Raw genomic sequence first — 15,846 nt, forward strand, 5'->3', positions numbered from 1 at the left:
GTCAATAACACTAAGACAGACAGAACAACAGTATGACTGGGGATAAGGCCACTTCTTACGTTCCTATGTAGGAGGGGAAAGGAAGATTGTCTCCTGACATCCATGAGTTTACAAGGACTTGCGTTAAAAATAAAATGATAAATAAATAAATAAATAAATAAAATAAGAAGAATAAGAATAAAAATAAATAACATATATATAATTCATTCACTCATTATTAATTAACTGGCTATATTTTGCAGCCCTACAAACCACATGCACGTTCCGGCTCTGCACCACAATAACTCAAATTATCTGCCAAAATGACCTGGCTGCATTTATGCAAATTAAACGGATTGTGCTGGCAGAAAAACAGTTAATAAATTCAAAAATAAACAAACACATCGTGCTCGTTTTGCGTAATTTAGGGACGCAGGAAGCTGCCTTCTCCTGAGCCAGACCATTGGTTCATCCAGCTCAATATTGCCAACACTGACAGGCAGTGGCTTTCCAGGGTTTCAGGCAGGATTCTCTCCCAGCTCTACCTGGAGATGCCAGGGATTGAACCTGGGACCTTCTGCATGTGAGGCAGATCTGAGCTACCACCCCCATTCTCAACGGCCTCAAAGCAGGATTCCTTCCTCTGTATCAGGCACTGCCCTCCCACTTTAAAGCAGGAACTTTCAACCTTAAGGGCTAGAAGCTTGCATGGTTTTTGTTTTTTCAGGTGAAAGCTGAGATTCTCAGGATATAACCTTGCACGCTCAAAAGCAGTTTCTTCCCTTGTGCCGGACAATCCCAGGATCACACTATACATGCCACTCTGCCTAACACCCTGCAGGCCAGAGGTATGAGTGGAGAGACTCCTATTATTTAACTGTAATTCTAACACGTCTTTCCCGCTTCTCTTCCTATGTTCCTTCTTGCAAGCTCAAAGCAACTTTCAGTGTATCAATTAAAAAAAACCTAGTCAAGAAATGCTAACGCACAGCAGTTGAAGTAGGGCAGAAAAGCACAATCGACACCATTTCATAAGAACTGAATTCATAATTCAAACCTTTGCCCACACTCACCTAAGCAGGAAAGTCTTTGCTCATCGGCTTTGCATGCAGAAGGTCTCAGTTCAATCCCCAGCATCTCCAGATAGGGCTGGGGGAGACTCCCTGTCCAAACCCCTGGACAGCTGCTCCCAATCAGGGTGGGCAATACTGAGCTAGATGGACCAATGGTCTGGCTCTACATAAGGAGCTTCCTATGTCCCTGTGGCCATCCTTTGGGAACTGCACTGCAGGTGGGTAGAGTGCTGGCTACTAACCCTGATGACCATGGTCTACCTCCACGGTCGGAGGCAGTATGCTTCTGAATACCTGTTGCCAGAAACCGCAGGTGGGGAACGTGCTGTTGCACTCAGGTTCTGCTCGCCAGCTTCCCTTTGGGGTATTTATTTATTTATTGCATTTGTATACCGCCCCATAGCCAAAGCTCTCTGGGCGGTTTACAACAATTAAAAACGTTAAAAACAAATATACAAATTTAAAAACAATTTTTTAAAAAGGAATTTAAAAAACACATGCTAAAATGCCTGGGAGAAGAGGAAAGTCTTGACCTGGCGCTGAAAAGATAACAGTGTTAGCGCCAGGCACACCTCATCAGGGAGATCATTCCATAATTTGGGGGCCACCACTGAGAAGGCCCTCTCCCTTGTTGCCAGCCTCCGAGCTTCCCTTGGAGTAGGCACCCGGAGGAGGGCCTTGAATGTTGAGCATAGCGTTGAGGGATAGCTGGCTGGCCACTGTGAGAACTGGATGCTGGTCTAGACAGGCCATTAGCCTGATCCAGCAGCCAGGGTGTTCACTGTGAGAACAGGATGCTGGACTTAATGGGCTTCTGGCTTGATAGAGCTTTTCTTATGTTCTTAGGATCTCTTCCCACCCCCCCATCTCCAATTCTCAAAGAACCGATGGCACCTGGAGCAAGGCGTTTCTCAAATGTACTTGGGGAGGTGGGGTGAAATATATATAGGAGAAGCAGCTCATCAAAGTATACTGGAAGCAGGCAAGATAGAGGATGGGGTGCAGCTCAGGGGCAGAGCATCCGCTTTGCATGCAAAAGGTCCCTGGTTCAGTCCCCAATGGCATCCCCAGGTAGGATTGGGAGAGAAGCCTGTAAAGTTCTGGAGAGCACAGCCAGTGGGCATGCACCAAGTGTCTGACTCAGTATCAAGCAGCATCCTGTGTTCCTATAGGGATTCAAATGTAATGAGAAGCCTAAAGGTAAATAACTAGATCATTAGTTCAGCACCGCCTCCCCTGTCCCCCCCCCCCGCCTCTTGGTCATTGTTGCTCCCTCTGGGTTGCTGGGAGGGTCCCTGAAAAGCAGAAGAAGAAGAAACCACAGCTGGCAGAATTCATACTTTGCTCTTAATACAACTTCAACATAACAGCAATAGTACTGGTTAGGCCTCCTCTTGAGTACTGCGTCCAGTTCTGGACACCACACTTCAAGAAGGATGCAGACACACTGGAAAGGGATGAGAGGAGGGCAACAAGGATGATCAGGGGACTGGAAACAAAGCCCTGTGAGGAGAGACTGAAAGAACTGGGCATGTTTAGCCTGGAAAAGAGAAGACTGGGGGGAGATATGATAGCACTCTTCAATTACGTGAAAGGTTGTCACACAGAGGAGGGCCGGGATCTCTTCTCGATCGTCCCAGAGTGGAGGACACGGAATAATGGGCTCAAGTTACAGGAAGCCAGATTTCGACTGGACATCAGGAAAAACTTCCTAACTGTTAGAGCCATACGACAATGGAACCAATGACCTCAGGAGGCATTCAAGAGGTGGCTGGACAGGCACCTGTCAAGTATGCTTTAAGTTGGATTCCCGCATCAAGCAGGGAGTTGGACTTGATGGCCTTATAGGCCCCTCCCAACTCTACTATTCTTCTGTTGATTCTCCTTGATCTCTCAGCGGCTTTTGATACCATCGACCATGGTATCCTTCTGGAGACGCTCACGGAGTTGGGAGTTGGAGGTACTGCTTGGCAGTGGTTCCGCTCCTACTTGGCAGGTCGTCTCCAGAAGGTAGTGCTTGGGGAACATTGCTCGACACCGCGGGTTCTCCAATATGGGGTCCCGCAGGGATCAGTCTTGTCCCCCTTGCTTTTCAATATCTACATGAAGCCCTTGGGAGAGGTCATCAGGAGTTTTGGAGTGCGTTGTCATCAGTATGCTGATGACACGCAGCTCTACTTCTCCTTTTCATCTTCTTCAGGTGAGGCTGTTGATGTGCTGAACCGTTGCCTGGCCGCGACAATGGACTGGATGAGAGTTAACAAACTGAAGCTCAGTCCAGACAAGACTGAGATGCTGTTGGTGGACGGGTTCTCTGATCGGATGGTGGATATATACCCTGTCCTGGACGGGGTTACACTCCCCCTAAAGGACCGGGTTCGTAGTCTGGGAGTCTCTTTAGACTCTTCCCTCTCACTTGAGGCTCAAGTAGCCTCGGTGGTTAGGAATGCGTTCTACCAACTTCGGTTGGTGGCCCAGCTACGTCCCTATTTGAGTAGAGAGGACCTTACAGCAGTGGTACATGCTCTGGTAACCTCACGTTTGGATTACTGTAATGCACTTTACATAGGGCTACCTTTGAAGACAGTTCGGAAGCTACAGCTAGTGCAAAATGCGGCGGCCAGATTGCTGACAAGGACCAAGCGGTCCGAGCATATAACACCTGTTCTGGCCAGCTTGCACTGGTTGCCAATATGTTTCTGGGCCAGATTCAAAGTGTTGGTATTGACCTATAAAGCCTTATACGGTGCGGGACCACGATACCTTGCGGAACGCCTCTTCCGATATGAACCAGCCCATACATTACGTTCTGCTACGAAGGCCCTCCTCCGGGTTCCAACTCACAGGGAGGCCCGGAGGGTAGTGACGAGATCTAGGGCCTTCTCAGTGGTGGCCCCTGAACTATGGAACAGTCTCCCTGAGGAAGTACGCCTGGCGCCGACTCTGCTCTCTTTTCGGCGCCAGGTCAAAACCTTCCTATTCTCTGAAGCATTTTAAGTTAAATTGATTTACTTTTAAAAATGTTATTGTATTGGATTTTTGATTGTATTATTTAGTATTATTTTGTAATTTATTGTATTTTTATGCTATTTTATGTTCACTGCCCAGAGAGCTATTGCTAGTCGGGCGGTATATAAATCTAATAAATAAAATAAAAATAAATAAATATTCTATGTATCCAAACTGCAGCGTTTGCACAATCAAAGCTTATAGGTGGATATCAGGGTGGGCGAATGTTTCAGTTTCTCTCCATTTCTCATTTTTCCAGTCTTTAGTTCCTGTCTCTACTTTTTCACATTAGTTTGTGAATTTTTTTAAAAAATAAGACCCTCATGAATTCATTAGCGTTTTAGTGGGAATTTCTCCTAATATACACATTTTGGCAAAGCAAGTTTCCCTAATACAATGCATCTTGGTGTGTTAATTTCACTAATATATGCATTTTTATGCACATTTCACCCTAATATGTGCATTTCCGTACATATTACTTGCCTGGAGAACTGCAGTACAAAATTTGGAAAAGGGCAAATTTTTAAGAACGGCTATGTTCCAGTTTTTGTGTTGTTTTGGAAAGCGCGACTTAGGTAGGTTTGCCTTTAAATGCGAACTAAATCAAATTTCTCCCTCATCCTAAGGTGGGTATAAAGTCCTAGAAAGACAGTCAAGATTCGGCAGGGTTAACACAGGGTTAGACGGACATATTTGATACTGACAATAACACAAGTTGTAAATATGGGTTACCAAAATGGAACACAGACCTCCATCCTCCTTACCCCTTGACAGCGCTGGTAGTGGTATTTCAGGCCATAGATGCTGGGGAATTCTAGCCAACAGCCTAAGTTGGGGCATTTCACCCTGGAATGGGCCTTGAACTCGTCTTTCCACTGGTTCATCAAAGGCAGCTGCAATAACAGAAACATGCATGTAGCATGTGGCAGAGAAAAAGAAGGAAGGCCCACTTAATTCAAGAGGGATGAAAATAAAGTTTGTGAAGGGGATGTGATGATAGGAGGTACTGAGTCCAGTTACCTGGATTGCACAAACCAGGTTGAAATAATCAGATAATGCACTTGGGCCAGCACCGAGTTTCTCCTTGTGGAAATCACAAGGAGTCGTGTCCCCCCCCCCAAAAAAAATGGGACTCAAAAAGGTTCAGAAAAGCACATAAGAAATGATTAAGGGTCTGGAGCTACACCCCAGCAAAGAAAGATTACGCCACTTGGGGTGTTTTAGTTTAGAGAAAAAGTGAATAAGGGGGAAACATGACAGAGGTGCATACAATTATACATTTTCTCCCTCTCTCATAATGGGGTCATCCAATGAAGCTGAATATTGGAAGATTCAGGACAGACAAAAGAAAGGACTTCTTCACATGCATGGTTAAACTATTGAATTTCCTCTCACAAGATGCAGCAATGGCTACCAACTTGGGTGGCTTTAAAAGAGGATTAGGCTATTGTTGGCTACTAGCCACAATGGCTGTGTTCTACGTCCACTGTCACAGGCATCTGATTGGCCACTGTGAGAACAGGATGCTGGACTAGATGGGTCCCCTTTGGCCTGATCCAGCAGGCTCTTCTTATGTTCACTGTGCCAGCTTGCAAGTAGGGTTAGTCTCCACAATGTTTGCAGCAGCAGCAGCACCACTGCTAATGGCTGGAGTGTGGTCTTGCCATTCAAGAGCTGGAATCACGGGACACAAGAAGCCAAGAGGGCCCCATCTGCTCTATCAAGAAGCTGCTGGCTTTGCCTTGGTTCCCTGATCCCAGCAACAAGCTGCTTGGGTGCAGGCTGAACTGCTCATGGATTGCCTCCCCCAGCTTGAGTCTCTGGCCCTGAAAATTCAGAATCACTTGCCCTCAGAAGTACCATCCTAACTGGCTGGAAGCATCCCTAGCGCAGTGGTGCATGCAGAGACACAACAGGGAGCCTCCTTTGGGAGTGAGCAAGTCTATTGTGTCAGGAGTTTCTCATGCATCAGGAGTTACTGAGCAATCCAGTCACAGAACAGAAAAGATAATCTTCTACTACAAATTATGCAGTCGAGTGGAAGATGATGGGAAGGAGGAAAGCCAAGATCAGTGAACCATGCAGGGATCCAGCAAGCATCTTCCTCTGTAGGAGGATACTCCGGATTCAAAGAAGCCTTTAACATAAATAAATTAATATACTGTGGCACAGCAGCCCTTCTCTAGGGGCACACTGCTGCATGATCTGGCACAGAGTATCTGGGAGAGACAGCGCTAATGCGTGTGAGCAGGGGAGCTCCCTCCAAGAAGAACTCTCCACACACTTCCCAGCTGAACCACATATGTCTTTTTCCACACACGGAACAAAAGAATGAATGTTGGGTTAGACAAAAACCACATTTTGTCTAGTCACTGCAGCCTACAGAAATCTGGATGTCATCCACACAGGTTTGGTGAAATGACTATGTCTACCACCCTGGGAATTAATCATGGCTGACTATCTAAACAGCATCCATGCATTAAACACCATCTGATGTCACCACTCTGGGACATGTCTCAGGCGCTATTGGTATCATTGTCCAACCTGCACCAAGTTCCTCTGTCTTTGTGGGATCTGATGTTGTTGCCACCCACTTGGCTGTTCTCCTCCTTACCTCCTGTGGTATGCAGCTCAGCTGCCCCAGGTGTGTGCCTCCGCCCACCCAACATGAGACCCTCTCATCCTCTACTTGTAGGATGGTGGCAGTCAGCAGATCCACGATTTGAGAGTTGCCTGCTGTTATATTTACCCACAATCCCGAGGTAGCATTGCCCAGGGAGCATTGTGGGTAACTTAAAATGGTGGTTTCCCAGTTGACTGCTGCTGCCACTCAGTAAGCTCGGGTACCAGGAAAGGGGAAGGGGGAGGCAAAGCAGCCATCAGCACCAGCGGGCCCTACCAGACCAATGGAGCCAAGGCAGCTGCCCAAGAATGCCTGATGCCAACACCTGGCCTGAAAACACAGATTACAATAACATTCCAAAGAGGGCCTGGGGTGTAAGTAGTATGTGTGAGCTCCAAGTCCCTGGGGTCTCTGAGCTGTTCAAGCTGCCCATTTTTGCGGAGTAGTTGTACATGGGATGTAGGGATACGCTAGAATTCTGTCCAATTTGGATTTGGTACCAAATTTTCCATTAATTCACTTATTCTCTATTGAGGATCAGATTTTTATGTAGCAATTTTCTGCAGCTATTTTTGAAAACTGTTTTTTTTTAAAAAGCCACCTCTAAAATATTGATATTAAGAACAATAATTTGATCGATATTTCCTTTTATTTATCGATACTTCGTTTCAAAATAATGACATTTCCTTTCAAAATATTGATTTTAATACCAATATTTTTTGTGAGGGGAAAAAACAGATTGGTAATAGCAGCAGCTAGTGGGAAAAGAGCAAACTCGAATCAATACCAGCCTGTTAGGTCAATGAAATGCTTTCGAACTGGCACTGGCCAATGGATCCCATCCCTAATGTGGTGCCACTTGCATGCACCCAATGATCCTGTAATGTTTCAGGGGCAATAGGGCTGTGGGGTAGCCAGCGACGGAGGAGACATGGTAGCTTTCCATGGGAGGAGAGTACATGTATACTAGGTCAGGGATTGGGAGTCTGCAGCCCTCCAGATATTGCTGGATTCCAACTCCCATCAGCCCCAGCTTCCATAGCTAATGGACAGAGATGATGGGAGTTGTAGTCCAACAAGACCTGGACAGTCAAAGGTTCCCCTCGCTCTAGTAGGTGCTATGTTACTACAATCCTTCAATTCTTGATGCCACCTTTGGAGGGAAGATAGCAGAATAGCACCAGAACAGAGAAATACTCCTTGTCATTCAGAAAGGTCCAGACTAGTCAGGAAGGAGGAACTCTTAAAACCTTATGAAAAGCACCTTTGTTGTTGTTATGTGCTTTCAAGTCTAGCAGATCAGAAAACTGGACCTTCACTCCAAGAGGGTGATTTTCGGCAATGCCAGAAGCTGAACTGAGTGGAACTGGCCAGCTTCTAGAAAGCAAACAGCTGAGAGGTATGGTGAGGAGCTGCCCAAACCAGCTGCCCAAACCAGCTGCAACATTTTGACTGACCAAACAGAAATAAATTATATCATGGTTGAACTCTGCTGCAACCAAAGTGAATGGCTTGTCTGTTGCCTCATTTCTCCTCTGTCAGTTGGAGCAGACTGTGCAAGTTATGACCTGATGGCCATGTGAACCTATTTCTTAGGCGTAAGGCTGGTTTTGCGCACAGAAGGTTCAGTTCCCCAGAATGTCTAATCCAGGGGTGGCTAAACAGCGGCTCACGAGCCACATGTGGCTCTTTGACATATATGTGCAGCTCTTTGACATATGTGTTTTGACCAGATATTTACTAAGACAAATAAATATCATTAAAATATCTGTTTTTACCTTTTATTTGCATATTTTTCTTAGATGTTTCCGTAGTTCATTACCATATTAAATATGCTCAATATAGTTAAAACAATAATCATTCAGGATTTTGAAAACATTTGGTATAGACATGTGTACTTTGTGATTATTGAAACTAATACAAATTAACAGTTTAAAAACTACATACATGAATAAATATTATTACGTACATATATTTCTTAATATTTATATAAAATTTTTGTAACAAAACGTGCACGTAACAATAAAAATGTGTGTGTAATATTTGTTCATGTCTTGCAGCTCTCAAACATCTGAAGTTTATCGTATGTGGCTCTTATGTTAAGCAAGTTTGGCCACCCTGGTCTAATCAAAGGCTAATCCAGGCAGCAGACTGAGGAAAGACCTCTGCCTGGAACCAGTATAAGCCACCTTCCTATTTTCAAGTCCTCAGAGACTGCCCTTGTTCCATCTATCCGTTTCCCCAGTTACCAGAAAAGATGAAGTACATTGAAATCTTACCGGAATATCCTTCAGGGCCTGGCTGTCCACCTTTGGTCTCCCTTTCCTTTTGCCCTCGGTTTTGTCATTGGTTGCATTTCCTGCAAAAAGCCAGGCAGGGGATGACAAGGTGGCCTGAATCAACACATCTGTCAATTTGAAACCTTGGACAGCTTCTTGGAAGTTCAGACTAAAACCTGGAGTGGATTCCACTGCCCCACTGACATGGAGCCACCAGCCACTGCTGTTTGTGTTGCATTCTGTATTAACTAGCGTTGGCTATATTTGTATTGTGTTCTTGTTAACAGAAAATAAAAGAAAAAAGGCCCGGCAAACCTATGACATCAGAGGGATGTGCTTTCACACAAGAGGCACACATCTCTTGCAGTCGCTTCTCATGCTGTCTGTTCACACATGTGATGGTGTTAATGCAGCACAGAAAGTGGAACATTGTGTTTGGAACAGAAGATAAAGTCCTAGCCAATTTATGTTTTAGATTGGGAAAGTTTAATAAGGACAGTGGAATCTTGCACAGGAGCCACCACCAAAAAAACGGAAGTCAACACTATTCTCAGCTCAAAGAAGTTCATGCAATTTGAGAGTCATTGTTTCAATCTGAGTTGGTGTTGCGTGGGAGGACATTTGTTAACAGGCACTAGAACACCTTTAACCAAAGCATAAATTTATCGAGTACCCTAGCCTGTACGTGTTTCCTAGCCATGACACATGTAGCCAGCATGATACTCTAAATGTTGCTGGACTCCAGCTTTCATCATTCCTGACCACTGGCTATGCTGGCTCTCTTGATCCAAAAGTAACCCATCTACTCTACCTGGAAAAGGTGGTGAGCTTCCTTACCAAGCCTTGACTGCTCATACGCCGGATTTATCTTCATCTCTGTCTTGTTGCTTTCTTTGTCTGCGCTGGTCTTGCTGGATCTGGCCACTTTCTTTCCACCTCTGTAGGAGTATGAATCGGCCATGGCTACAAGCAAAGGAAAAAGGGCACAATTCACCAGACTGATTGTTTAACATGATAACAGGGCTTGACATTCAAGGATGAAGAGGAAAAAAGTGGGAACTAGGCTAAGCCTTTCACCTGCCACACAAACAGCAGCCTGGGCTCAACTCTTTGAAAGTATGAAGGTTCTCCTCTCACAATCAAATTTTCAATCCCAGAAATAGAATTCTGGAGAGACTGGATGTCATACTCACAGGGGAGGAAAGGAACTGAGTGCATCTCTTGTTATTGACCAACTACAAGGAAAAAACTGGGACTTTGGGATAGAATATCTGCTTTGCATGCAGAAGATCCCCGGTTCAATCCCTGGCATCTCCAGGTAGGGCTATGAGAGACCCCTGTCTGAAATCCTGAAGAGTCACAGAGTATTGGACTACAACCTGGAAGACCAGGGTTTGAATCCTCACACAGCCATGAAGCTCACTGGGTGACCTTGGGCCAGTCACTGCCTCTCATCTTCAGAGGAAGGCAATGGTAAACCACCTCTGAATACCACTTACCATGAAAATCCCATTCATAGGGTTGCCATAAATCGGAATTGACTTTAAGGCAGTCCATTTCATTTTCACTGTCATACAGTATAGAGTTAGATGGGTCAATGGTCTGACTTGGTATAAGGCAGCTTTCTACGTCTGCAGATTAGATAAGAGGATGAGGAATCTGCCTTCCAGATTCCCTTACACTCAAAGGCAGATTACTGTGCTCCATTCCAAATATACCTGGAGTTAATTCGCATGGGGATGGAGAACCTGTTAGCCCACCAGATGTAGTTGGATACTAACCCCCATCAGCCCTAGACAGTATGGGGCTGGGATGATGGGAGTTGGAGTCCAGCAACTTCAGGGAGATCCACAGGTTGCCCATCCCTGGATTAGCAATTCAACTATAGCTGTGGTTAAAGCTCCCTCATTAATTAACTTGGGGAGACATAATCATGCCAAGTGTAAATGCAAAAAAGTTAATAAAAATGATTTCTCTGTTAGGTCTTTCAGAGAAGCCAGGCAGAGGATTTTCCTCTTTGTTTCCTTTATCATTTTTGTGACAAGGCATCAGGAGAGGAGAGGGAGGGAATTTTAATGAGGAGATCAAAGTGATAAATTTCCAATTTTCCCTATGAATGGGAAACTGTTCTAAACAGGGAAACGTGAATCTTATCTAAATTCTCAGTATTATTAACTCAAGTGGTCTTTCCTATAAAATTATGAGCATTAAGGCAGATTCATATTGGAAGACGTCTTTTTCCTGCTTCTAAAACTCAAAAGCAGCCTTGACTACAGGATGCTTAAATCAGTGTATCGGCCTAAGGTTCTCAACAGACACGTCACAGCTAAGCATAACTGAAGAACAGGTTTTATCATGCAGAGCAGTAGCTCCTGGACGAATGTGAGAATTTCAAGTGTTGCCATTTAAGTAACTTTTCAAGCCAAGTTCCAAGTCCTCATGTTGCAGAGAAAACACACGGGCCATTTCATCAGACTATGGATGTAAATTCATACAGCAGAGTATCGCTTGCCATGGTGGCTGCTTATACCTCGCTGTGTGATGGCTACTGCCATATGAATCTGCTTTACACAGAATAAACTATTAGACCGTCTAGTCAGTGTGACCTATTTCCGAACCTGGTACAGTAGGGCCCCGCTTACTGGCACTTTGCATTCCGGTGTTCTGCTAATGTGGCGGTGGGAAATCCCCCATTTTAAAGCCGTTTTTGCAATTTTGCTGCATTTTGCGTCATTTTCCGCTTTACAGTGATTTCTGCTTTACAGTGAGGGCCTGATCCCTAACCCGCCATATAAGCAGGGCCCTACAGTACCTTCCAGACATTTGTGATGATAACTCTCATCCAACCATTCAACAGCCAGTGGCCAGAGATTATGGGAATTGCACTCCATACTCCAACTAGCATACAGGTCTCCAAGGTCTCAGCTAGGGTCTTTTCCAGCCTAGTTGCCTGAGATCCTTTTACCTGGAAAAGTCACAGACTGAACCCGGAACCTTAAAATATACTGTGCAGCCAAACAAGCCCATCACATCTATCAGTTGGCCACACTGATAAGATGATTATACTACACACATACATTTTTGCAAGGACTGGGATAGGCAAAGAAACACAGACTTATTCTAGTTCAGAGGTTCCCAAACTGTGGTCTATGGACCAGCAGTGGTGCTTCAGCTTCATTCAGGTGGCCCACAGCATATCTGGATTTGTGGTTGAAGACATTAAATATTCATATTGATTTCTACTGCTTCTATTTTTTCTTATATTGTATTTTTTGTATTACAATTTGAACTCTACAAAATACAATAAAATATACAAGAAGTAAAAGAACCAACCAAAGTGCCATTAAAAACCATACAGCATCTAGCACGGCGCATTGTAATTGCTGCAACAAGCAGACACATCATTAAAGGGTCCTCCAAGACCCCAGATAATTTTCAAGTGGCCCACGGGGAAAAAACTTTGGGAACCACTGTTCTAGTTCAAGGGCTCTCAGAACAGTTATTATCATCATCATTTCCGTGTATGAATCGAAGCAATTTTACAATACAATGAAAACATGGGTGAAACAATTGCCCCAGCACTGCAAACTTAAGATCTGTGGTGGACCAGGCCAGTGGCCCATCTAGTCCAACATCCTGTTCTCACAGTGGCCAACCAGATGCCCAAAAAGGAAGTCCACTAGCAGGACCTAAGCACAACAGCGCTGTCCCCCACTTGTGATTCCCAGGAACTGGCATTCAGAGTCATGCTGCCTCCGAGAGCAGAGGTAGAACACAGCCATCATGGCTAGTAGCCACTGACAGCCTTGTACTCCACGAATTTGTCTAATCTTCTTTTAAAGCCATCCATGTTGATGACCATCACTGCCTCTTGCGGGAGGGAGTTCCATAGTCCTGTGTGAAGAAGTACTTTCTTTTGACTGTCAAACCTTTCAACATTCAGATTCATTGGATACCCACAAATTCTAGTGTTATGAAAGAGGGAGAAAAACTTTCTCTGTTTGTATCCTATGGTGGAATACTCCCCAACCCAAACAGGCTGTATCCCAGATCCTGAATCACAACATGCAACTTTTGTGCATTGCACACAAAACCCCATCAGCATCTGTTCTCTTCCAACAGCCTTGCATCCATCAATCTCCTCTTTCATGATTCTAATATCCAACTTTCCCTGGCTTTCTCCACAGTTTTAAGTACTAACCACTGTGCTATTATAGTCCCAGAGAGACTGAAGGCAAAAAAACTTCCATAGTCAGGAGGCCTTGCAGAAATCCCTCCCCTCCTCTCCCCTTCCGGGTTTTTGCTTCAAGTCAACTTCCCAGGTATTCAGCCTAATGTGGTCACAGGCAACAAGCCAGTCAACTTTTTTGACATTATTAATTAATGTTGCTGCAAACACAGCTTAGGAGGCAAGACTTGGGTCAGACAAAGCTGAAATATAACAAGGGTTCTGTCCTGAGAAAGCGATTAGTCTAAAGCTTTGGTTTCCATCCCAAATTGCCTGATAATCTGGTTGTTCTATAAATGCTCACATAGAGAAAGCAAACTTGCAGCAAGAATCTTTGCATTAACTCTTGCAGTACTTGCTCAGACAAAGGGCTTATCCAAACGGAGCGGGATAATCCATGGTTTCCATATTCGGTTTGTCATTTGATAGTCCTCACTTTGCCTTTTAGTTCGCTCTTTCCCAATTAAAAAAAACACTTTTTTGCACACGCAGCGGTAAGACCCCTACATTCTTTTCGCTTTTTCCAAGCTCCACCTCTAAAACCTCCCCCTATCAACCAATTGGTCAGCAAAAAAATTACGGTATGCTCCTCTCCCCCTTTGCAACAAAGCACAATATGTCTGTAAAGGAGTTCTTGCCTGGGAAGGAAAGGCTGCTGGTCAGTTTCACACCTGCCTTCCCAGGAGAATGAAATTGACAAAGCTTTCTGGAGCAGGCTTGAAACCGACCAGAAGCCCTTTTCTTGTTTGCATCTGCATATTACACTTAAAGGAATGTATGCTTTTCTGCCTTTATTGATATTTAAGGAGATACACATGCTGGCAATGCACTTATTTCTCCAAAAAAGCAAGAAACATGTCACACACCCCTTCTCCCTTTCCTTCCCACGGAGAATGAAATTGACAAAGCTTTCTGGAGCAGGCTTGAAACCCACCAGAAGCCCTTTTCTTGTTTGCATTTGCGATATTACACTTAAACCAATGTATGCTTTTCTGATTTGAAGCAAAAACCCCAGCAAGTAGAATGAAATTGACAAGGCTTTCGGAGGAAGGCTGAAACCGACCACTCCCCCTTGCTCGCTTGCTGTGCATTGCACATCTCACCCAGAGCGGCCGCCCAGTTTGCAGGCTGGCAAAAAATTAAATGCATCTGCGCAGTAGTTGGAGACACCCCCCCAACACCCCACCACTGCGATGATTGGTTCAATTTTCCCGGGCTTATTCTCGCACATGCGCAAAAGTGCAGATACGTGATTGGCTGGAATGAGAAGGGGCAAGGGGAAACGCCCAAGAACCGCCCATCAGCTGTAAAGTCCGCGGTATTGCATCCTAACTCCTGAAGGCACAGCGGATGATTCCCGATTTTAAACAGCAAATCGCATTTTTGCCGGTATTGCAAGGAGCGGATTTAACCCGCAAAAATGCGTAACAGCGCGAGACGTCATTTGGACGACCGAAAAATAATGATCACACATAGCGGGCGTGTCATACATTTTGCAGTCGTCTGGATGAGCCCAAAGAGTTCTGCAAAACACTTCTCATCCATATTAGAGATGGTCAAAAACACCCTGAGGGGTTTCCATTGAGCTGGGAGCAGACAAACCCAGGCAGTGGAATTCCTAACAAAATCAAGTTACCCAGGACCAGAAACGAAGGAAGGAAGTGTGCTGAATCCCATGGGCATGCCAGCAGCCATTCTATGTCAGTGCAAGCTAGGAATGTGCTAGAAGTCTGCCCAATTTGGATTTGGTACCGAATTTGCCATTAATTTGCTTAATCCAATTTGCAGTTTGGATTTTTATGTACGTATTTTCCACGGCTATTTTTGAACATGGATTTTTTAAAAAAACAAAAAATCCACCTCTAAAATATTATTAAGAACAATAATTTTATCAATATTTCCTTTCATTTGTCAATACTTCCTTTCAAAACATTAATATCAAAAAAAAATTGCGAGAGAAAAAAAATTGGATTGGTAAGAGCAGCTGCTTCTGGACAAAGAAAAAACTCATATTGATACTGGCCTGTTAGGTCATGATGGAATGCTTTTGAACCGGCACTGGCCAACAGATCCTATCACTAGTGCAAACCAATCAGTGCCAGCTCCAGGGGGATTTGGGGGGGGATTCTTGGATATGATGGCTGGAGTGGTCCCCCTCCTCCAAGTGAGTCCACTTCCTCCTTGCCATTATTTCTGCTGCCCATTCACGTGCCCTTTCCCTCTGGACCCAATCTAGAAGAAGCTCAGATTGTGAGAAGGGACTATCACTCCTTCTCTCCCTTTGTTGCCTGCTCACTTAGTGAGAGAGCAGGTAACAAATAATATCAAGGAGGATATACATCAAGGCTTATCTGGGATCTGGCGGGGTGGTGGTGGTGGCAGATATCCATCGATGCAAACCCCTGATGCTGGTCCTGAGGCCAATGATATAATTGAGCTGTGCTGCTGCCTAGATGCCTTTTGGTTAGGGTTGCCGACCAGCCAACATTTTATTGATCCAACCCATATTCTGGTCTGAAAATCCAATAGGCCCCAGAGTCTGCCAGCCTAACAATCTAAATCTATCATCGTCGTCGTCGTCCCCCCAGGATCATATTATACACATCACAGGCCTCAAATACTTGAAAGATGGCCTCCTTCCCCACAACACTCTTG

The 15,846-nt window shown here is 44.7% G+C and overlaps 1 protein-coding gene across 3 annotated transcripts in view; it reads right to left on the reverse strand.

Annotated features, from left to right (window-relative positions):
• The window catches only part of ZNF512B (zinc finger protein 512B), a 74,254-nt gene that overhangs the window by 39,166 nt on the left and 19,242 nt on the right, over window positions 1-15,846 (reverse strand). For 2 of the 3 annotated variants that reach the window (XM_061630974.1, XM_061630973.1), the window contains exons 2-4: window positions 9,801-9,926; window positions 8,964-9,043; window positions 4,811-4,954 (exon numbers count right to left, since the gene is read on the reverse strand). In XM_061630974.1, the coding sequence (XP_061486958.1) occupies window positions 4,811-4,954; window positions 8,964-9,043; window positions 9,801-9,924 (348 nt within the window). In that variant the 5' untranslated portion in view covers window positions 9,925-9,926. The remainder of the gene's footprint in view (window positions 1-4,810; window positions 4,955-8,963; window positions 9,044-9,800; window positions 9,927-15,846) is intronic. The other variant, XM_061630975.1, reaches the window with a different exon arrangement.

Source organism: Rhineura floridana, chromosome 6, assembly GCF_030035675.1.
Source record: "Rhineura floridana isolate rRhiFlo1 chromosome 6, rRhiFlo1.hap2, whole genome shotgun sequence".
Classification (NCBI taxonomy): domain Eukaryota; kingdom Metazoa; phylum Chordata; class Lepidosauria; order Squamata; family Rhineuridae; genus Rhineura; species Rhineura floridana.